This window comes from Physcomitrium patens, chromosome 8 (genome assembly GCF_059467195.1).
Source record: "Physcomitrium patens ecotype Gransden chromosome 8, ASM5946719v1, whole genome shotgun sequence".
In the NCBI taxonomy this organism is placed as follows: Eukaryota; Viridiplantae; Streptophyta; class Bryopsida; order Funariales; family Funariaceae; genus Physcomitrium; species Physcomitrium patens.
Window position 1 is genome coordinate 10,704,832 of NC_143417.1, and position 23,792 is coordinate 10,728,623.

The window sequence follows — 23,792 nt, forward strand, 5'->3', positions numbered from 1 at the left end:
TATCTGTACGTTCCTGTTTTGTAACTGCCGTTGGGTCCTTGATGTAAAAATCACATGGCTAAAAAATACGTCAAATTACATTGAATTAAAACTCGGCCATGACTATTGCATTGGCATCTAACAAGTACCCCAAAACTGTTACGTAGATTGAAACCGAAATTCAGATTTTCATCTGACATGCTGATGTTGTTATAATGAGCTCTCAAAATTATAGATCGACTTAGGTTCATAATCTCCTGATAGTTTTAATAGTAACTTTTTTTTTTTTTTAATTTTTTTTTCAAACACATGGAAGTGGACTGCTCTAATAAAAACATTCATGGATCTTCTTAAGCCAACATGCTTATTATATTCTATTACTATATTCTGCATAGAATTTATGTACTTTTAAACTTTGTTTGCTATCAAATAGTTTGTGTACATGTGTTAACAATTAGTGTTAGATTTTATTTTTTTGTAATTTAAATAAATTTTGATATTTTAGAAGTCCGTTTAAATTTATAATTTGAATGAGGATAGGTCTAGATTGTTATTTGAGTATGAATCTTCTTATTTTTATACTATAATTTCTAAAACCAAATAGCCTTGAAAATAAAAAAATCAATAGGATCTTATTACAAAGTTGAATTACTTCCACAAGTATAAAAGTTGGTATCTTATTTTTTTGTAGATCATTTTAATTTTTTACATCATAGTAAATTATTTCAATAAATTAATGAAGAATATTTATAAAAAATAAAGTAAAATATTGGTAAATAAAATTAATTACAAAAAAATTGGATACATTTTGTAGGTTGATTTTAGCAAAGTTATATATGTCTTATATTTTACTAAGTATTCATATTGTACTTTAAAAAAAATGTTACTAACTTTCAAACAATAGCCTTGGATAGAGATTTTCTTTCAAAAAAAACTTAAATAAGCTGATAATATTATTTTTAGTTTTTATTGCTAAAACCTAAAGAATTCAATACCTACTCTAGGAAACATAACACTTTTATAGACTTAGATTTTTAAAGCCTTATAAATATCTAATATTCGTTTTAGATCTATCTTCAAAGAAATTGTACTATTTTATTATTTTTTTGAAGATTTGATAAGTCAAATATTCTATTAGTTTTTTTATAAATATATATATATATAAATAAATTAAAATAAATTAAAATATTTGGCAAATAATAAGAAGCTCACTAGCTTTACTAAAATAAAAACTTAATAATAAGAAGCTCACTAGTATTTTTTAAGTTTTTATTTTAAGAAAATTTATTATATTTTAGTACTTTCTAAGATTTAATTATAAAAAATAGATTTAAAAATAACAAGAATCTCTATTCATAATCTACTTAACTCTTAATATTATATTTTCCTCTTCTATTCTTTGATAACTTACTTATAAGAGATTTTTTTTATTGTTTATTGGCTAATTTTTACTCTTCATTATATAATCTATTATGTATAGTTTCTAACATACTTTTACAATCTAATTTTATTTTTTTGGCTAACTTGGCTTTTTATAGCTGAAATTTCTTTAAAATTTCATGATTATGTGTGAAATGCATAGAAATACAGCGTTACCACCTTACTCCCAATATATCTTTAATTCGTTGGTTTCTTTCTTTTTTCTCTATAAATTTTATATTAAATTTATATCCAATACATAGTTGATTATTTGATAAAATATAAAATATAAAATATAAAATATCAAACTCATTAAAAATAATTAAAAAAAGATAAATCTTCTATAATTTATCATCTAAAATTTAGTTGATTTTAAAAGTAGAAGATGTTATGTAAAATATATTTGAATTGTATAGGAATCTTAATAACAACCTTCATTTTTTTTTTTTTTTATAGATCTTTTGATATTATTTTGTAAAGAAAAAAATATTAGAAGTTAAAAATGACTTTGAAGATCTTCTTAAGCATCCTTATTTATTAATAAAGTTTTCTAAGCACAATTAAACTTATGTTGTAAGATTCTAGTTCCTTCTGAATATCAAATTAATAATATTCTATAGCACTTCTTGCATCATGTTCTACAATCTTTCCCTCTTACTAGTTTTATTTATTGCATAAATATTGCCAATTCCAAAAGTCCCATAGATATACTACTAAATAAGTTTATATGACCAATGTTGTTTATAAGTTATTGCATTTTCTTTAGATCATTGAATCATCAAAAATTAAACATGGTAGAAAAAACTTTATTTGATTTGGAAATAAGAGGCATTACAATTTATTATTCAATAATTTATTTTCACTAAAAATGATGAGGACCTTCCAAGAGCATTGCATAGTAAATATATAGGTTCAATCTTCTTATTGTTCACCCTTTGTTTAGATGGTGTCATCACTTTGGAGGCCCCCAAGTGTTGTAGTATTTGTGCATATGTCCAAAATCTCTTTATTCTATTCTAATTAGATTTATTTTCATATAAAAGATTGATAAGCTTAGAAGGTGTATTTATAAAACATGATATCTCATATTCTCTATGATAAATTTGACAACTTAGAATTGAAAGATCTAGCTACCTTTGAGGCTCTTATATTAGTTGTGGGCATCATGTCTTATTCTAGATCATATCTTTTTTCATATCTATCCATTGCATTAGTGTTATTTATTTCTTATCTTCTTTTTGGACATATGCACAAATAATGTAGATTATTTGTGCATACTTGTATATGAACCAATAGATGTCACCTTGTCTATGTAAATTTTTGCTATTAGCTTTGTGTTCTTCTTTCATATTTTTTTTTAGTGTACTTTGTGTTTAGTCAACTTTAATTCCATAAATTGTATAAAGATAGCACCTACACTTTACAATAAAGAAGTAATAATTAACAACAATAGATATTTTTTTCTCTTAAAATCAATTTTATTGTTGTAAACAAGAGCTCTAATTCTTTCTTTGTAACAATAGCTATACAAAATCTAGGATTAAACTTGTGCTTGTCCTCAAGCAATATGCTAATGTTAATTGGTTTGATTTTACCTAAATCTTAAAACTTATATGGCAATTTTTTAAGGATATTCTTATAAATATTATAATTATGTTTTTTCATTATGGATATAGCAATGATTTGGAATCTAAACTTACATTTTAAATGTTTCCATAAGAGATCTGCTTAGATTGAATAATTTTAATTTTTTTGTTGATTTGGAGATTTTTCATTTATATTAAATATAATCTCTCCAAAATAATTTATTTATTATTAGTATGTTTCCAAGTTTTTATTTTAATCAAGCAAACCATTCTCTAAAATTTAATTTAGGAGTTTTTCTCCCACATATCTTACTAACATTTTTTTTTTTTTTTTTTTCTTTTTTAAATGCAACATTTCCTATTTTACCTTTCTATTTTTTTGAAATGTCTTGGAAGCTTAAATTTATTTTCACACAATTTTCTTTCAAAAATAAAACTAAATAGAAAACACTCCAGTAACTTTTTTTTTCTGAAAATTAGCATATCAGCAATATGAAAAAAAATCTAAATCTTCTAAGTTTCAACAAATTCCACTTTCTACACTCCAAAAAACTGACCTACAACAGTAAAAAAAATTGCAGAAAATTGGTAATTGAAATGTATTACCAACTTATTAAATAAAATGAGCATTGTTCTACAGTTCAAACAAAAGTTAAACAAAATGACGTTGAAAACAATTTCAAATTAAAATTTCTTGACAAGAACAATTATAGTATTGTTTCGGCAAAGATGGTATCTCATGGAAAAGCATACATATGACGTGTTGCGTGACAGTTCAAGACATCCTTGCTAGCCTTGAAGGTCGAAAGTGGCCTAAGCTTATGGTCTACAATAATCAATAATAACTAATAATAATACATCATCACACTCTTAACGAACTTAGAACCAACTCTGCTGGGGTCTAAGCACATTACTAAATATCAAAAAAGCCTGAAATACTTGAAATCCTGGACTGTCTAAGCAAAGGTGTTGCCACTAGTGCACACAAGGTTATCAGAAGAGCCACCCTCGTCAAGACAGCACATCACATGCACACAACTTTTCAGAATATGGCAACACATTAGCAATTCATGGAGGAATGTGAAGCAGAAACATACTTGTTTTGAGCTTATAACATGAAGACTTCGGTGGAAACCTCAATCAAGCAATAACCTGGGGACAATGTCTCAGAATCAAACCCAAAATCAGCAAAAAGATACAACCACAAGTACATAATAGAAATCTGGGACTCCGAATTTGTGTGTATCTGTGTGAGAAGTCATGCTTTTGAGTTTGATCCTCCATCATCTGCACCTGCGATCTGCATGTGAAAATTTTCATCCTCACTGTGTCTGACTGTAAGAAACCGCAGTGTAAGGAAGAGTGAAGGAAATGAACTTCTCCGGGGGGAGGAACAAAACTCACCAACTAACAACAGAACGCTACTGAAAGAAACTTTACGAGAAATGCCTCAAAGGTATTCAATCGCTCGTCCAGATCTTATAACCAACCTGTACAGCCCATGCAACGAATTAATCTTCCCGCTTGGCAGTACTCCTGATTATGTGATCGTCATGAACTCAAGGAATAAATGCAGTGATGTAGGATGACTTTACCCAAAAAATGAATGTAAAAATGACGCTAGCCAGGACGTATCGCTGAACGGCGCATAAATCGCACCGACTCTTCTTGTCCTTGTACTTCCCCCTCCTCCCATCCAACCTGATTCCGTTTCCTGGAAGATCAATCCACATGCCTGTGATTGAGGCAGAGTGACGTCCCTCAGTATGCGCGAACACAAACAGGGGTGCTTTAGGTCTACTGGCCATTCCATACCGTATCTGAAGAGTACGACTACGAATTACAAGGCCAGATAAGCAGCTGCATTATATAACTAACATGAACCATTCAGGGGTTGGATTGGTATGCCGAACAAGGAAGACCCTCAAGAGATGATCCAGTCCAACCCGCACATGAAACCAACAGGACAAAAAAACGGTGAGCTATTCCTTGTGGAATAAAAAGGCACCAACATAATCTACATCATGAATTTTCCCCATTACATTATAAACTCATGCTGCATGACCCTTCACAGACACACGAGGCGTCTGCATACCTACAGCCAAGCTGTGAACTCAATGCAATGGCTACGCGTCGCAAGGCAAAATCTGCCTTGATAGCACTAGGGCAAAGGTTTAAGAACGAGGCGAAGAAACTCAAGGGAAGGATTCATGGGAATCACAAAGGGCGACCTGTCTTGTCCAATGGGTACGACGCCAGTCTCCAGCTAGTGGATCACATCGTCGCATACCACCCCTTTCATGACCATCACCCTCCCCTCCCTACTTCCCAACTATTCACAGCTGCATGCCGGTTTCACACCCTAATCCTGGCGATAACGGAGCTCCGCTTCTGCGATCACCCACCAATTGCTCTCGAAACGACTTCTGCACGCTAGAATTCTATCATCTCACATCAAACCCTCGTCCCCCAAAAAACAAAATTAACCCTAAAGTATTCAACCATGAAGGATGAAGAGGATTTTACCTCACCTCGATACGCAAGTCGCTCCGCATGCCAGACACCTCAACGATCCAGCCCTCGAAAGTTGCCTCGTAGACAAACCCGAGGAAAACAACAACAACAACATTCCAACATGAAATGCTTGGAAAAATCCACATGCACTCGTGACGAGTAAACTGCAGATTCAATTGCGATGTGGCGGAAGGAATTGCTCACCTCGAGCGATCTCGAAGCCAGGAGACGAGGATGCTGGGAAGATTGTGCCACCACACACTGCCTTATTTTATTTTATTTTTCTTTGTAATATCTTGTGAAACTTTAATTTTGATACATTGTTTCAGGATGAATAGCTTGTAAGTAGAATTTGGTGATTACATCATCAAAGATTGTTATAAACCTTAAAATGCTCAAATTGAAGGACGAATATGAACTGTTTGCTTTTTCTTTTTCTTTTTTTTCTGAATGATTTACCGAGACAACTTTTTCGAAAACGTTCCTTATATGTATATATATGTACTTTGGTACAATTAGGTCTTTGAATATTGATATCTTTGTGTTTTGTACATAACTCTAGGGTTGTAGCACGTCATTTTTGGCATTTCAAACATATGAACGTAACATTCATTGTGGCTTTCTTTTATTTTCTTTTTGTAGTAATGCCATGAAAAATTATTAAATTTTAGATTTTTACATCATGTAGAAGTTCCAGAAAAACAAAATAAAATAAAATAAAATATTTTATTTACAGTTACTGTTTGTCTGGTATGTGCATAATTTAATAAAAATTATGTAAACCAATTTTGACCATGGAATAAAATAAAAAAATCAGTGCTTATTTAAAATTATGGAATATAAAAATCAATAATAAAAAATAAAATAAAAAGTTTTTCTACAAAAGTATCTATGGGTGTGGTATTTGTTGAGAATACTTTAATGGAATATATTTAAAATAAGACATCAATCAAATACTCTCACTCTTGTCTTCAAGCTCAATGTTTATTTTATCTTTGAAGAAAGATTAGAGATATTAAGATTTACTTACGTAATTGTAACACAAATTTGATACTATAACTTGATTTTAGTATTTTTTTTTTTTTTTTGAATTTGTTTAATCGTTTTTTCGATATATTTTCCTGAAAGTATGAGGATTACTTTTTATTATGCTTTTCATTTTGATTCTAATTGTATGTCTTGCAATAAAATGTGAATTGAGTATACATGTCTATTGTGTTTTCAATGCTATCATTTCGATTCATCAACTGGTTTTGTACGTGTGGATTTGTTTTCTTGGTATTGTAAAGGTTCATTATCATTTATTCTTTTTACTAGTATAAATTTATGGTGCTAAGGCATTTTCAGTATGATCAATTAAAAAGGATGTGAAAAAAATTTAGATTAATAAAAATGAATTGATAATAAGTATAAAACATTTCATTTCACAATTGAAATTGTAAAGTATTTTGTTATTTGTACAGTGTAACTTAATCTTGTCATCAGTTTACAAAAACTTTTGAACAAAGATCATAATGGCATCTAATTGTGACAAATCGCTTTTGTGATGTATGTCTAATTTTTATCACATTATGACCAAATATGAGTTTTATTTCATTTTATATTTGATTTCAAAGTCTATACTTTGATATGTAAGACTAGAGTGTTGGTGTTTAATATGGAAGTTGAACTGTCATGACATTGCAGGATGGTAATACTTGTGTATAATAATACAAATATTTCCCTACTTCAGTCATATTAAGTAATACACTCAATAGTAACCCACTTGGTATATAGGAATACATATATATATATATATATATATATATTAAAATCAAACGTTAGATAGACTCCAATGTAATTACTAAGATTATTTTATACATTTATTAGACAAAGTGTAATATATGGGATGAAGTTATATTTTCATGTTGATTGTAATTTAATTGTCGGAAGTTCAATAAATTTAATGAATATAGATTTAATCATGAAACTCAAAATATAATAGTACATCATATATATATATATATAATTCAAGTTAAATAATAATAATAATAATAATAATAATAATATCAAGAGTTATTTCTAAAAATTATTGAATATATAACACAGGAACAATTGTGCACGTCCAGGTGAAGAGTTTTATTTTTCAATTGATGTACCAATTACTTTACAATAAAATAAAATAAAATAAAATCCATGATTGAAAGAAGGACAGAAGAAGAAGAAGAAAAAAAAAACTGACACAAAAATAAATAAATAAATAAATTATTCACAAAGAGAGGGAAATTCCTCAACAGAGTGGTGGTCCAAGGGAACCAGATTGCAGGCATGTTCCACATGATGGCCACCCAATTCCGCACCAGAACTTGTCATCTCTCTCTGGGGCTGACCAAAGACATGGACAGTCAAAGCCCACATACTCTCTCCACATATATACATACACATATATATGTCCGTGCAGAATATGCCACCTTGGGCCTCACTCCGTTCCCCTCATGAAAGGGAACATGGGGCACTCCCTTGGTGGCACTGTTCCCACTCACCAACTCTTACGCAAAAAGCAAGCAGTCCATGCACATGTTCACTCCTTCCTCACCATCTTCTCAACAAAGTGACAAGCAATAATTGGTGATGTTGCTCACCTTGAGGTACATGGAATACAAAATACATACTCTCTTCTATACTTACAAGTACATACTCTTAAACATACTTACTAGTAAAAACCCATAAAGTTGGCCACAAATAATACTTATTAAAACATATTTATTAAAAAACATTTTACTGAAAATTATAATTGAGAGCTTCTAAGCTCCATGTCTAGTGATCTCACAATGCTACTCTCAACAATTTGCAACAACAACATGCAGATTTTGATCTCTAATTGATCAAAAGTTGAGTTATTGCTTCATTTTTGACAAAAACAATGACATATGCAACTGATTAGAGATGATTTGTGTCTCTTCTAGTTTATCCCCTTTGGTTTATCCCTCCTTAGTTGTTTTATGTAAGATAAATATATGTATATAAATTTATTGTATGAAATGTATGGGAATGTGGGAGTTTTAAAGTAGTTTCCATGGAATTTCATGTGTTTAGAAGATGCAATTGGTCAACATCCTTGCATTGAAAAAAAAAAAAAAAAAAAAAAAAAAAAAACTTAGAATGTGATTGTGTGTGATTTCAAAGATGAAGGGTGGCTGATTATTTCTTAGTATGATTTTGTTTTTACTCAAAAATGTTGACTTTTAGTTATTTATACTGAAGATTTCATGATATAATATTAATTGCTTGATAAGGTGGGAGATTTGCCTAAAATATATGCCACTAAAACTATATAAATATATATCCATATATATGGATAAAATATGCTTTGTAATATTCTGGTGGTGTTTTGTTTTACTAAAAATGAAGATTAAAGTGAGAATATTTAGTTTTTTGTGACATGATCTTAAGGATATCAAAACTACTCCCAATAATATATACATGTATTTCTACACATATTGTAAGTTGAGAAAAAAAAATTACTATAATTTTACATGTAATTTGTAATACAGTTGTACATTTGCAATTGAGTATACCACACAAAAGAAAAAGCATACAAAACTGAAACCATCACCTCAATCAGAAACTAAAAACTCTGCAAAAAATCATTTGAATGCACCCAAAAACAAAAACAAAACCAAAAAAAAAAAAAAAAAAAAAAACAACAACAAAAACAACAAAATGCTGAATTTGCAAACTTTTTTTTACACTATCATACACCTTGAATGATTACATGTGAGTGTTCCATTTTCAACATAGTTTCATGGCATGTTGAAACCAACTATTGTCTCTCTCTTTCTCTCAAGTTTATTTACTTTATTTTCTCTCATCTATTGTCAAAAACAATATAATAATAATAATAATAATAATAATTCTTTCTGATGAAAGAAGGGCTTGATTTTCAACATAGCAAGGCTACATTAGGGGACTTTTCAATCAATGTCAGCCTTTTTGATGATGTCACATGGTGGAATGGTAGTAGTGTATTTAAGGGACTCCATTGAGGATGGATGTTACACGACGGATGACGACGTCCATCCACTCTCTCACGCTGCAAGGTTAACCTCTGTACATCCGCTTAACCTCGGAAACTTGGACGAATGAATATCATAACCATAATTGGATGTAAAGATCGAGACATTCATCCGCTACGAAGACTTGGGAGCCCCACCCGAGGCGGCAGCATGCAGCGAGGGCGGCCTCCTCGGCAGTGAAGTCATCCCGAGAATCACTCGCCCGGCGTCGAATCCACAATCGACGCATGGATGCTTCGAAGTTCGCGAGCGGAGGAAGATGCCGAAATGTGACTACCCACAATTTTTTCAAGTGCGAAACGAGGAAAAGATTCCGAGCCCGTGCTATGCGTCGCAGTCCAGAAGGGGCCGAGACCCAGCGCCCAGCTGGTTGGCTACAAATCCATCGTGATTACGGGGCTATGTCTTTCTTTAGTAAATCGTGCGTGTATCAATGGGTGGTTGATCGCGTTTTTGCAACTGCCGTTGCCTGGAATTCGGGTCCAGGGGTGCCTCAAAAAGCACTGCGCAAAGGAGCGGAGGAATTCCCGTGATGGACTTTACCTAAGGGCGGCTGGAGCGTATCACGACTCAATTTTACTGCGGAAAGGGTGACTTCGGCAGTTGGAAGCGGGAAGTTGGAAGGAGCAGGACGGCACCCAATGAGAATGGGTCCACCCTGAGACGGACATTCGTTTCGCGTAGGAAAGGAGATTCCTGTTCTGGACGCCCTTTGTGGACCCCCTGCATGGTGGGGTTCTGAGTTCCAACTTCCAACTGTTTAAGGCATTTTTGGTGCGGGAGCTATTTGAGCGAAAAGTGGCGGATGGTTGACGAGGGGAAGAAGAGCAAGGTGTTGCCCGCCGAGTGATTGTGAGCAAATACACGGATGGGACGGGGAAGGGTGGATTCTCCTGGACGATCGAGCCGCCTCGCCTCGAATGCTTCCTTGCTGGGAGACCCCTGGGGGAGCCGCAGCCAGCAGTAGTCACCAAGGAGCATTGGCCCCCGCTTCTATCAAGGAGCCTTGCGCTGCACCCCCTACCCCCGCCCCTCCACTCACCCCTCCCCCCCCCCCTGCCACAAATATATTCTCTCTGTTTCTGCTCAAGATGTTTAACAGACTCCGTCCCCACCTATCAGGGCTCTGTGACTTTCCTCACTGACCACCTTGCCGTCCTTCCTCAGACCATTCCTCTTTCTTCTCCTTGTCCGATCGTACCCCTACAGCACCATTTCCTTGCATCCCCTTCCGTGAGTGTTTGGCTTTGAAGCATCATCCTTACTTCGTATTATTCACGTGTAATTTTGGAAAACTCCAAATATTAGGAAACAGGGAGTTCGTCAACATCAGTACGTTGAGTTCGATCGTTCTCTGCAATTTCTTTCACTGTTTCTGTAGCTTTTCTAACCGTTTTAGAGTTTTAAGCTCACGTACAAGGATCAGAGCTCAGGATGCCGATCGGATGGTTTTCAACTTGAGTCTCAGGATTGTGCGTCCGTTTTGAGAACAGCTCAACAGGGTTTTTATTGTAACTTGTTTGTTTGTTTTCGTTTGTGCCTGTGATTATTATTATTTATCCTTTAGGCTTTCATTTTTGAGACGAGGAGCAAATTTCGTTGCGGTGAAATTTAATTTCTCACAGAAACGATGGCTGTCGCCAGCCTTTTTCCAAGCTCGGGGCTCCGAGTCGATGGAAATGCTACCAATACCCTGAGTTCGCCTTTCGTTTCGCTTTCTCTGCCGAACAGCTTGTCCATACGGCGTAGAAAGAGCCGTACGATTGCTCTCGCACTGAACCAACCTGATAGTGGTAGAAGCGACCACGTTGTCCGAAAAGCTGTAAGCACTGAGAGAAGAGAGGAAGAGCGATACTCCACTATCAGCGAAGAAGATTATGCGGAGAATTTCAGGCCGCCTCACATTACCGATGTGTTCGATATATCTCCTCGCCCGTCCACGTTTTGTGCTAAAACTAGGTGAGTTTAGATTCTTGTTTACTTGGCTTGTTACCGAGTTCTGGTTGTCAACAATGTACACACTGCCCCACCACACCCCCCCCCCCCCTTTTCCAATTTAGCCTAACTTTGTTTCGTAAACACTGCATCCTTTGAGGTTGTGCACATTGTCGTTGCAGTCAGTCCTCTACTTGTTGAGACTGCCGGTCGAAAATGAATTGGGTTTCATATTTTTACAATTTATTGAATTATTTGTTTGTTTTTGTTGCAGCCTTCCCTTACCGGAGGGCCGAACGACCAACCGCTTTAGCAATGATCTTGGAAAAATGTTCATCCACGAAGATGATCGTGTACTCCTCAAGGTATCCATCTATTTCACGACAGTTCCCTCGTCGTAGAATTTTCCCCTCTTTACGAGTGAGTATTATGATTCGATAACCTAGATGTTTTGCCTATAAGAGTTATCTGATCATTGAAATAACTATGAACAGACGATCAAGTATGCATCGCCAGCGTCGGCTGGAGCTGAATGTGTGGACCGCGATTGCAATTTTCATCATCAATGGTAACCTGGTTATCAAAAACAAAACTTAATTTTCTTTTGTCGTCATTGTAATACTCCCGCATTAACTTGCCCTGACAGAATCATTGTGTAATAGCCTCCACGATCGAGTAACAAAAATTATTCACGATGGCTAAAGTGTCTTGTGGGTGTAGGGTTGCAAGGGCCGGACCTCGACAAAAGATTTACTTTGACCCAGAAGAGGTCAACGCAGCCATTGTCACTTGTGGAGGACTTTGTCCTGGCCTCAACGACGTCATTCGGCAGGTGATAATGCTCTGCAAAATGAACTGTTTAGTCAGCGATTTAATTTCAGAAATACGAGAGGTCTTGGGGAGGGTGAACTGAGTTCGTGTTTAAGCCTCTCAAAGTTTCAACGACTGTTCAATGTTCTGATTCCTGTCGTAATTGTTGCAGATTGTATTGACATTGGATTGCTACGGGGTTGAGAATATTCGTGGAATACCCAACGGCTATCGCGGTTTTTTCGAGGAAAACCTCCACGACATTCCTGTAAGTTCCTATACTTTTGGGAAGTAATCTCGACAACTAGATGACATGGTTAATATATGAAACTGCATTTGAACTGATGATAGTCATCTTGTTGATGGCTTGTGAGGTGCAGTTATCAAGGGAGATAGTACAGAACATTCACCTTGAAGGAGGGAGTCTGCTGGGTGTTTCCCGTGGAGGTTCTAAAACTGCTGACATTGTGGACAGCATAAAGGTAAGTGTTTCGACTTCTGTTTAGTACTCTTTGGAAGTCTATCTGGATAGTATGAAGTGCTCGACAGAATTATCGTCGTCCACCTCTCGTACAAACAAAGCTTGCCAAACGCACACATGTACTTCCTCTCATGGGTGCTAATGATTCCTGGTCTCAGGGATTGCCAGTTCACGCTTGAACGCTTGTGTCATACAGAGGAAGGGTATCAACATGCTATTTGTACTTGGAGGGAATGGGACTCATGCAGGCGCACTTGCCATTCACAACGAGGTGAAATTCTATAACAGCTACTGTTTTTCACAAACTATTCTTTTGGCATGGTGTTGAAACATCAGACGAAATCTGGGTTAGTAACACCCGATCGGTCCTGTTTCCAGTGTCACAAACGGGGGATGAAAGTTGTGGTTGTGGGAGTTCCCAAGACGATCGATAATGACATCCTCCTCATGGATAGGACTTTCGGATTTGATACAGCTGTTGAAGAAGCCCAGAAGGCTATCATGACGGCCTACATCGAGGTATTTATTGCTGTTTACAAGTAGCATCTTCATCAACTAGTGAAAAAATATGTTTGGAGAATGCGTTTTGATTCAAGCCTTTGAGCAATTGTGGCAATCACTTTATAGTTTCTGCTTAAACTCATGTCAATGGCGTGCAGGCGACGAGTGCTTACAATGGCGTAGGCATCGTCAAGTTGATGGGTAGACAGAGTGGTTTTATCGCGATGCATGCATCTCTGGCAAGCGGTCAGGTTGATGTCTGCTTGATACCAGAGGTAATTTTCTCATCTTGAAACAAAATCCTTGCCGCAGTGAGCCCTTTGGTGCTGTTTCTTCCGCTTTAAGGTTTGTGACTGCATACTGATATATTGATGCCCACAGTGTGAGAAACTTGGTTGTCTGTGGATACATCATCCTGTTTGTGGATACACCATTCTGTCTGGGAGAGCCACATGGTGGTCGAGAAGAGATTTTCTGCTTGTAGCCCATTTTGTTGTACGCCGTGAACAATTATCAGATATGAATGCGTCAAATTGGGATGACTTATCTAGCTGTTGTAGCTGGAATCAGAGAAGAGCATCTTCTGTAGATGCCGATTAATACTGGAAACCAAGTCTTATAGCAAAGACGGAAGTTGTCATGATTCGTACATCATGTGTGCTGTAGGTAAAATTCACATTGGACGGACCTGAAGGAATGCTGCAGCACATCCAATATTTGCTAGAAACGAAAGGTCGTGCTGTTATTTGTGTAGCTGAAGGTGCCGGCCAGGTTAGTCTCTCTGTCTCCTGTCCTCTGTCCTGAGTCTAAGTTATCACTTAGTTGCTGACTAATTTCTCACTCTACGATCCGATACACCTCTTGGAGATTCTGAATTCTGACCAAATCTGAGTTCTTTCTGATGGGACTTTCCAAGAATCTTACGTTCAAAATTTGTGGTTGTGAGGAAACTTCAATTTGAGTACTTTCATATCACTTTCTTGATTTTTATGATATGTTGTTTCGTTCAGGATTTGATGGCGTCCCTGTCAAATGGCGCCACTGATCCGTCGGGAAACCCAATCTTAGGAGACATTGGCGTACACCTCACAAAAGAGGTTAGATTGCAAACTTTTGAATGTCCTGGTGTCTCACACAAATCTCTCTTCGTCTATTGCATCCTTCCGGATAAAAACTACGGAGTGTCCTCTTTTGCAAGAAAATGCATGCTTTATGTAACATAGTGACCACCTTGATACTGTTGTAGTATTATGCTTAGTAGTTAGCAGCTCTGGGTCACTGAGGTAAAAACCACCAAAATACAGCTTATGATTTATCACTATCGAGTGATTTAGGATTGCTGTACTCCGATGCTCAATGGCAAATTTCGAAAGCTTCGAATTTTGAACGATTTCGGGGACCTTAAAATGTGTCGTATCGCAGGTAAAGAGACATTTCAAGGACATTGGAGTACCAGCGGATGTGAAGTACATTGATCCTACCTACATGATTCGAGCATGTCGAGCCAATGCTTCTGACCGAATCTTGTGTGCTGTACTTGGACAAAATGCGGTATGTTTGTTTGACTAGAGCAGATTCGGCTTTTTTTAGAGCAACGGCTAAGTACTTTTTTTTCTTTCTAGAAATGATTGAATATTACCAGTCTCATCCTTGAAATTGTTTTCTGAACCCCAAACTCCTCAAGTATGGTACTTCATACGAAATAAGAATCTCATCGTTTGAAACTCATTAATGTTTTTTTTTCTTACTTGAGCTTTTTCCATGTGCAGGTTCATGCAGGTTTTGCTGGATTCACTGGCATTACCGTTGGAATTGCCAACAATCACTATGTGGTACTACCCATTCCAGAGGTGATCTCCCATGCAAGAAATGTCGATCCTAACAGCCGAATGTGGCATCGGTGTCTTACATCGACTGGACAACCAGACTTTGCATAAGCGGAGAGAGAAAGCTAACATGTTATTTTCTTTTTCTTGTTCTTTTATGTTTTTCTTTGAGGATGCCTTGCTGAACCCCATGAACGGCAACCTTGTAGACAACACCAGCTCTCTTCATGAAAATCATGCTATATAATATCGAAAATCATTGAGCTAAAATAGGCACTTCTTGCTTATGGTAAATAGCTGTAGGATAACACGACAACATTTTAGTTTCTCTTTACTCCGGGTATCCACAGAGGAGGGTATGAAAATAACCAGACTGGGAAAACCTACAGCAGAGGTTTAGACTCTTATTGTTATGATACATTATAGATAAGTTATGGCCATGATCAGGAAACAATGACTTGTGTAGGGGGTTTGCGACCTTAGAATCACATCCCCCATTTGCCGACATCTGTGCGCAGCACATCTTCCACGGTTACAGTATTTTTGAAATACATAAAAGGATGCACTGATGTTGATAGTATACATGTCTATCTCTATCAAAATATGTTAATGTATGTCTATGTTTATATCTATATATATATATATATATATATAGATATATCTCGTTGATTAATGTTTGGGTCGATATGCTCTGTTCTCTGTTCACCTTCAAATCCATAAATGCTAGTCAGTACTGTATACAGTTTCTAGCATTCATGTGTTGGCTGCTAAGTACATTAGGGTAAAATTAATGGCAAATAAGTAGTGTGGATTTGACATACTCTCTTAATACATAGAATAGAATAGTATTTGAGGATTTGAAGGTAACAGACTTGAAGATGTTGACAAAGCCGAAATTATTTTTCTGAAAGACTGCATGATGTTACAGATAATTCGGAGAGAGTTACCTTTTTCCATGACGTGAAATAGACTTCAAATTCTTTACGCCCACAATGTAAATATGTTGGCAAAGGTGCATCGTTGTTTGACAGCTTTGTCAACATCTTCTTATCCATACCTTTGAGAAAAAAAATGGTGAAAAAACTCCAATAAAGATCTTGATCCTTTGTATTACTGAGTCATGTAACAGATTTGCAGTTTCAGTTGCAAGAGGCAAAAATTTACATAAAATGTGTAAGTCCTAATCATAAGAGTTAATATAAAGTAATTTGTTGAGAATTTAAAACAGCTATGTTAATTCTTTCAAAAAACACAAATTCACAACAACCTCTGTTGCATCAGATATTATTAATTCTTAAGTATTTAATTTTTTTAATGAAAGGATATAATTTGATTCCTCAATGTTATAGTTCATGACTAGTTGAGTTAATTATTGTCTATTATCTTTTCATAAATTTACTTATTCACTTTAAATATTTGATCTTTTATATCATATTTAAGACAAAGCATAAAATACTTCAACATTCAATGCATCTCTTACAATTTCTATCGCCTTGTATGTTTCCCTCAAACTGTCTATGACTAAATCTTCATGATCTGTTTACTTTAATTTCCTATGAAAATATTGAATGAAATTCTCAAGAAAATTTAAAAAATCTCACAACATTATAAAATAAATATTGCAATTTTTAATAATATTACTTTATTATGATCGATATTAAATTACTAGTTTACATTATGTAAAAAGAAAAAAAAATTATATATATTTACATATATATTTACATATATATTTACATACACACTTATATGTGTTAGTGTATATGTTTTAAATTAATGTTTTAGCAAAATTTTGTACTAAAGAATTTTTTCTCATGATTATTATTTAAATTTTACTGTGATTGGTTTTAAGGTGTGTGTGTGTGTGTGTGTGTGTTTTTTTTATTTTATTTTTTATTTTTTATTTTTTTATTTTTAAAAATAAACATCATATGTAATATTAATCTAAATTATGATTTTTATCTATTCTTTAGAAAAACCATTTCTTAAACTTAATTTTTTAAAAAAGTGACATTATATTCCTTAAAAATACATTTCACGGTTAAATTCCATAAACTAATACATATTATATATTGAATTAACACTTATTGTCTCAGTTTTCCTCAAAAACTGCCACAACTATATGAAAAGCAAATCGATTTTTTAGATATATTTTGTAAGTTTTTCCATATTATTTTTGCAACAAATTTGAAATTCGAAGCCGAATACCAGTATAATTGTTTTTTAGTTATTTAAGCAAAACGTTCGTAGTTTGAACAGAATTATTAATTTTCCTTCTGCATTCCAAAAAATAATAATATCCACATTTAAGTAAATAGATAATAATAATATTATTAATAATAATAAGCAATTAGTTTCTGAAGTTAATATTTAGTAAATTTAGATTTATAAACATAACTGTAAGTAATAATAATAATAATAATCATAATGTTAATAAATACTAATTTCACACATGCAAGCATCGATGCTTATGCTTTTATTCCCAGTGTTTCTTCAACATTGATTACCTAAACAAGCAAAGTTTGGATAATCATCTGAAAACAAAAATTTCATATATCTTCCATAACATAGGTAAATGGCTTGTATGTACATGCAAAAGAAATAAAATAAATTATGTTTATGTACATGTATGTAAGCCCAGATTGCTTCCACCCACTTATCAGTCTCACCTATAAATGATCAAGTTACTCTAACTTAAGTACATGATACACTTCATAAGGGCTCCCGACCACTGAAAAGAGAACTGTGAAGAGCAGAATCTGGAAACTAATGAACACAGAGTCATACCTTTTTCAGCACACTGGAACCAATAATCCAAACAGAGACTCATTGATAGTAATTCTGCTTGTAAACACAGTAAATTGAGGGATGTCGATGACATGAGCAGGGTGTGTTATAAGTACGCCAGTGCTTCTTCATTCAGTTCAAGGCAACGATACACTACACTCTGCAGGCTGTCTATGGCGAGACCCATGTCGGCAGACATATCACCATCTTCCTCTCTCAGTTGCTGGCTTAACCCTTCCATAACCTCACGCAGAGGCAGCAACCACTGGGAGCGGGCTTTTGCCAAGTTCTCCTTTGATAAGACCCCTGTGTAGTTTGTCTTTCCTGAAACAATAGACAGCGTGTATATTATACCCTGGATGTTGCAGCACTAAGTTCATCGACTTTCTTTTCGGTCAGGTCTGAAACTGAAAGATGGTTCTCGTGCAGTGAAATCAAACTCATACCAAAGATTAATTTTGCGCTAAGTGAAAGTGTGGGTCGTAGACGAACCTGAGGATTCTCGAATGAGGATGAACCGGTACAGGTTGACAGCACTTTGCACCTGACCACACATCACAGATTGAAAGTCAATGCAGGGATCCAGAAAGTACAAATGAAGATATAATACTACATCAATGAAGGTTCAATTGGGCAGCAGTTAATAAGCAAAAAATTCTGAAAACCATTAGGAAATTAGCAGATGAGTGGAACATGAAAGTGCAAGTGAACATTGTCCCTTGTCTTGGGGACTTCATCTCTCGTCATTGGTTGGTTACAACCTTCGGAGTTTCATACCGCTATAGGGTAACATCCATTAGATACGGTCCATGGCTAAATTGCTTACAGGATCAATTTGGGCTGGTAAATCAGGAGGGGCCCCATTCTTCGGCCTCAACACACTTCCAATTACTTCAAGTATCTCTTCTTTGAGAAAATGAGATGCAGTATCTCTATCTTGTTGCTTTCCCCCTGCAAGATGTATAGCACTGTTCGGTTCACCTTGCTGCTGGGGATTACGAGGCCACGCTTTGACAACCTCGTCTTTCATACAGATCAAATGAAGTGAAACCTGCAGCAGACTTCATGGTTAGAGAAGTAGATCAGATGCATTTCACCACACAAGTCTGGCGTTCCGAAAGATGTAACCAACCCAAATGTACATACTCAGTGCTACCATTACTGGAACTATTGGTGAAATTCAGTGACCCCGGACGTGTTTCAAAATAAGAACCTTTATTCTGAGGTTGTTCTTTTCTAAGTTTTCGGTAAATGAGCCAAGGCGTGGAAATATTAACAGTCTGACCAGGGTTTCATTTGAATAACATTTACAAGGACTCATTAAGTAACGGCTGATGAGCAGTAGATTACAATTGGGAGTTAGAGTTAGCACGAGAAAAATCAGAGAGAAAAGCCACCGAGACGCCTAGGCAAGGATTACCAAAGATGGATAGATGCAATCATTGATAAGCTTTTGCAAACATTTGAATCTGGAGGTCTCTGGAAGTACATCTTCAATAACCTGTAATTGCATTGTACACAATTTGTACTTTAGAGTCAAATTTGTGCCGACATAGATCAAATGCATGCTGTAGAATATCTACTGCGAATACGCAAACTTTTACAAAACAAATCTTCGTCCACTACCACCTTCTTGCTCTTAAGTTTGGGACAATATATCCTTCAAGTTAGTCATGCCGCATACACAGAAACGCAGGATATAAGTAGGGAGACTCACTTTTTTGAAAAGAGCATAACCCTGGCGCCTCATCTCTATACTGGGTGCATAAACAACCACGTTTTGAAGACTCTGCAAGTCAAACTCATGCAATATAACAAGCTTCGTCAAGCACAGATACAGAACGTCACAAACTAGATTCAATTAGTGCCGAACACTTCTGCACGCTTCAACTGCAACGGTTACTGAGTGACCACAACACTACCATAATCACTTCTTTTGTCACAAATAACCCAGCAAAATAGAATCTAGATGATACTTAACCACTGGAACTGGTGATCATTCGCGGTTGTAAGCGGAAATACCAAAAAGAGATAAAAAAAGAACAAAATATAAAAGTAAAACTCTGACTACATGGACAAGCAATGACGCGATAAACCTGAAGTGCAGGCAAAATTCGCAAGGTCAAATCTAGATCGTCATCCTCCTCTTCATCAAAGGTACAAAACTCCAAAGAGGCCGCCAACTCAAGGACTTTATCAACAAGGGCCAATCCAGTTGCAGGCATTAATGACAAGGGTCTGTGTGAACTACTTCCTAAAAGTGACGTTGCAACGGATAGAGCAGCTACTATCCCTTTCCTCCCAGTGAACTGCAGGCCTTCTTTCAAAGAATCCAGGGTTATTTCAGCAGCTGCTGCTACCTGGGAAGTGGATAGAGCCCAGTAGGCTGTTCTGACCACAGTTAAGTAAGATCAGAATTAGCAATATGAAATAGCCTTGTAAATCGACAGCAAGAAGAATCTTAGATTTCTATCTTAAAGCTAGATGAAGTCAAAAAAAGAAAGTTCAAATATTGCTCCTCGAAAACTTGATTGTTTCACTAGGACGAGTGTGAAACGAATGTCTACAAATCTCTTCTGAAAGTTTTTAATGAACTGCATTTCTTGATAAGAACCTACTCTTTTAACTACAAGTTGAACTCATACTTGTCGAATAGCATTATCCACATTAGAATCATAGGCAATGCTCTACATAGTCACATGTATGCAACAGTTCACAAGAACATGTGGGTTTTCATTTGCTAAAAGAGTGAAAGTTAACATCGGTAGGATAGGAACTGCAATCATTATGGAAGAGCTAACCTGCAAGCGCGGATCCTTTTGTGGCTTCTAATTTCTTCTGATCCACCTGAGCCAACTCGTCACCACACCCTGTCACATCTGAAATGATAACATGGCATTAGTTTGACAAATTATTCAGAAGTTGAATTTCTGCATTTCAGCCATTGCAGGATTACTGCTCAAATTCTATGACAGTAAGATACTTGTCGTCGTCTCAAATTTGAACAATTAGAAACTGACGGTATATCATTGACCGAAAGCTAAGATGCAGCATTCGGAAATAATAGTTTATAACTCGTGAAGTTTGGCATCCAGTTTCTCGGAGATTTCTCATACTACGTCAACTGCAGGGTACGGCCAAGAAGCAGCCAAAGAAACTCTTCAGCAGAACTAAGTCACTATGTCAAAGAGGAGAATGCTTACCATTGGTTGTTATCTCAATAACAGCTTTGATCTGGTCCCCTGTGAGCAGTAGAAGCACAGAAAGACCACAAAAGGGCAGAAGCTCAACAAGCTGTATCACCACAGGTGGAACTTCCTTTCCTGAGTGTGCAATCTTTTCCCCTACGATACCCTGCAATGACGTGGTATACAAAATGTGAGTAAAGAAAGAAAGACATCACTACCTAAAGGCATACACCAAGATGAGATTTACAGGCGTATGGGCAGATGAATCAATATGCAGTAGAGGGAACCACAACTGTAAGGGTCAAGACAGACGCATCCGTAACAGCTTTCGGGAGTGGGAACAATGATTACATACCAGTATCTGAAGTACAAACATTCCAAGTTGCTGTTGAAACGCCTCTCTATGTTCGTCAAACTGCAGCTCTTCCAAATCTTGAGCACGTGTAAGAGACTCGCCCACTTGTCAAAATTATTAGTCTAGAGCTGTAGAGCTTACGAGATAAAGTTTATTTTAGATGCAAAGAATATGTTGAAAGATGGAACGATCCATAACGGGTGCATGAAACAATGCTTGCAGAATTGAACTACTGGGCACTTACAATACCTAGATAGCATTCAGTGCGAGGGTAAGAGACAATCCCTTTTTCATGAACTAATTGATCTGACATCTTTAAATGTAAACCTTACATGTACAGCGTCGCAAGTTTCTCTCACAACTTGGGCAACTTCCACAATATCGTCCAAAATTGCTGCATGAACTTGCTTCAGGGGTATTTCCATACCCGGAACGAACTCTTCGTCTTCTTCTTCTTCGTCATCATCATCAACGTGCGCAGCTGAGCGCAAAAGTGTAAGAAGCCCTTCACTCGCCTCCTGGAAAAATTGAGCCTGTCGCCTCTGAAGGCGTGAGAACACTGCACAATGCCGGAAAAAAGTTCAAAATATAGCCACTGGAGTATGCTGCAAGTCGAGGTCATGCTTAGGCCCTAAGTCACAAAATCATTTACAATCAAACCTAATGAAAGTAATTGAATCCAAAGACTTTCCACAGCTTACCAATGGGAATTTACTCACCCAAAGAGAGTCCCTGTATGAGAGGAATACAGTAGATCAAAGTCAGAGGCGTTGTGTACATGTTCAAGGCCTGCAAAGATACTCAAAGATTTAGACATTTGTACAACCACGTCCTGTCATATAATCAACATTTTAGAAGATTAGTTTGAGGTTCTCATTTGGATAATAGACTGTCATTGAGGACATATGTAGACTATCGTATTGAATTTGGGAGTGACATTTCATGAGCATAACATACGACCCTAAACTAAATCCTAAACTATCAAGCGCGACTGAGTGTTTAAGAAATACCTCCATGAAAGCTGCGAACATTTCACGTGGGCTGCAATTTTCAGCCAAAATCTCGATGATGCTAAGACTGTGATCCTGGCAAGCCTGAGACAGGCTGACGAACTTCACAACCACCTTTGGAAGATCCAATCCTACTCTCTCACACAAGACTCGTTTTTCTTCAGAAATCGTTTGGACGGTCGATCCAGAGGCGAGAAAAGCAGGCGGCTGCAAAAATAGTAAGTCAATGAAATCGTTAAGACTCGAAGACGGTGTAAGGCTGTTGAAATATTATAAAGAATGCCTCCTTGTCCAACTAAAAGTATTACAAAATTTTAATCACCAATACTGTAGCCGATTACCAAGCCAGAAAGTGAAGATGGATCCAATAACTTCACAGCTTGCTGCAGCACTTGGTCGCACTGAGCAAGCCAATTCGCAGGTGATGATTTGCGGAGCTCCAGATCATGGAGTGGGCTCTCTAGCAGATCCAAAAACTCCCGAGCCGAACGCTCTGAGTCCTCAATTTGCTCATCCTGCCTCACCCCAGGGAGAACATGGGTACAGAAGAAAAATCAGCTGATCACAATCTGTCTACCAGAAACTCCTCGCGAGCAATAATCAAATTCAAGAGCCAATTTCGGATCACAATCGCAGGTCAAAATATTCTAGGACTCCTTAGTTGACTGGAGAAGCGATTGAAAAATCTCAACAGTGCCAAAATTCGAAACAAGACAGGCGAGAGAAAATTACCTGGCAGCAGCGAAGAGCAGCGTCAGATAGTCGTTCCAAGAGAGGTGCCGCCATTACGCGACGACACAACAACTCGGACTTACGCTCAACTTCGCCAAAAAATATGATCAACAAGAAATCACAAACCAAAAATTCATACTGTATAGAAAGGATAAAGACAAAGACAGAGAGAGAGACATGAGCAGATCATGGAATGGGACAGCATGAAATTGACAAACGCAAAGCGATGCGTCGAAGTCCAACCTTTTCAACCAAAATGCGTTAGCGAGAGAGTTCCAACTTTGAAGCAAACCTTTGAAAGGCAAAGTGAGGCTCCCTGCGATAGACTATCAGCCCACAAAGGTGGAGACCTTTTGGACTTTGGGAATTAAGGACTTGGAAGTCGACAGACACAAGATCTCCACCCTTCCCCTGCTCCTCCTTACACAGTAAAATCTGCGTTCCGATGCCTCGAATTATTCAAAAGAATTCGGGAGTAACACAAGATTGCGGGGGTTCCGTGCGGGGGTTCCGAACTCCGATCCCAGAAGATGAAAGGCACAGTCAGAAATTGGAACAGAGAATTAAAAATTCGGTGAATGGGGTCAAAGTGGCTGACAAGCAAGCTGGCATGGCTG

General features: G+C 36.4%; 3 protein-coding genes across 11 annotated transcripts; 1 reads left to right on the top strand and 2 right to left on the bottom strand.

The window, feature by feature from the left end:
• Nucleotides 1-3,636: 3,636 nt before the first annotated feature.
• Nucleotides 3,637-6,792, bottom strand: LOC112285482 (uncharacterized). 6 transcript variants are annotated; one of them, XM_024526352.3, is made up of 4 exons: nt 5,516-5,696; nt 4,580-4,719; nt 4,389-4,474; nt 3,637-4,136 (listed from the first exon to the last, which is right to left on the bottom strand). In XM_024526352.3, exons 1-3 carry the CDS (start codon nt 5,642-5,644, stop codon nt 4,435-4,437), a joined length of 309 nt encoding a protein of 102 aa, XP_024382120.1. In that variant the 5' UTR covers nt 5,645-5,696; the 3' UTR covers nt 3,637-4,136; nt 4,389-4,434. The 6 variants fall into 6 exon arrangements, 4 of the variants coding, with proteins under 4 accessions (XP_024382120.1, XP_024382119.1, XP_024382121.1 ...); XM_024526351.3 differs by having other exon boundaries at nt 3,637-4,284; XR_016504480.1 differs by lacking the exon at nt 5,516-5,696 and adding an exon at nt 5,703-6,792 and having other exon boundaries at nt 3,637-4,474; nt 4,580-4,698.
• Nucleotides 6,793-10,415: 3,623 nt separating this feature from the next.
• On the top strand, nt 10,416-15,686 carry LOC112286176 (ATP-dependent 6-phosphofructokinase 5, chloroplastic). 2 transcript variants are annotated; one of them, XM_024527837.3, is made up of 14 exons: nt 10,416-10,885; nt 11,121-11,512; nt 11,763-11,853; nt 11,983-12,056; nt 12,209-12,320; nt 12,471-12,566; nt 12,679-12,780; nt 12,976-13,050; nt 13,158-13,298; nt 13,439-13,555; nt 13,947-14,051; nt 14,291-14,377; nt 14,703-14,831; nt 15,050-15,686. In XM_024527837.3, the coding sequence occupies exons 2-14, from the start codon at nt 11,184-11,186 to the stop codon at nt 15,215-15,217; spliced, it is 1,626 nt and encodes a 541-aa protein (XP_024383605.1). In that variant the 5' UTR covers nt 10,416-10,885; nt 11,121-11,183; the 3' UTR covers nt 15,218-15,686. The 2 variants fall into 2 exon arrangements, with proteins under 2 accessions (XP_024383605.1, XP_024383606.1); XM_024527838.3 differs by having other exon boundaries at nt 10,488-10,786.
• Nucleotides 15,687-17,690: 2,004 nt separating this feature from the next.
• On the bottom strand, nt 17,691-23,758 carry LOC112286093 (aberrant root formation protein 4). 3 transcript variants are annotated; one of them, XM_024527658.3, is made up of 15 exons: nt 23,419-23,707; nt 23,176-23,264; nt 22,785-22,958; nt 22,444-22,650; nt 22,153-22,222; nt 21,766-21,992; nt 21,434-21,493; nt 21,094-21,244; nt 20,692-20,769; nt 19,987-20,276; nt 19,608-19,679; nt 19,311-19,391; nt 18,717-18,941; nt 18,383-18,434; nt 17,691-18,214 (listed from the first exon to the last, which is right to left on the bottom strand). In XM_024527658.3, exons 2-15 carry the CDS (start codon nt 23,227-23,229, stop codon nt 17,997-17,999), a joined length of 1,959 nt encoding a protein of 652 aa, XP_024383426.1. In that variant the 5' UTR covers nt 23,230-23,264; nt 23,419-23,707; the 3' UTR covers nt 17,691-17,996. The 3 variants fall into 3 exon arrangements, with proteins under 3 accessions (XP_024383426.1, XP_024383427.1, XP_090108649.1); XM_024527659.3 differs by having other exon boundaries at nt 23,468-23,615; XM_090252523.1 differs by lacking the exon at nt 23,176-23,264 and having other exon boundaries at nt 23,419-23,758.
• Between the last annotated feature and the right edge of the window lie 34 nt (nt 23,759-23,792).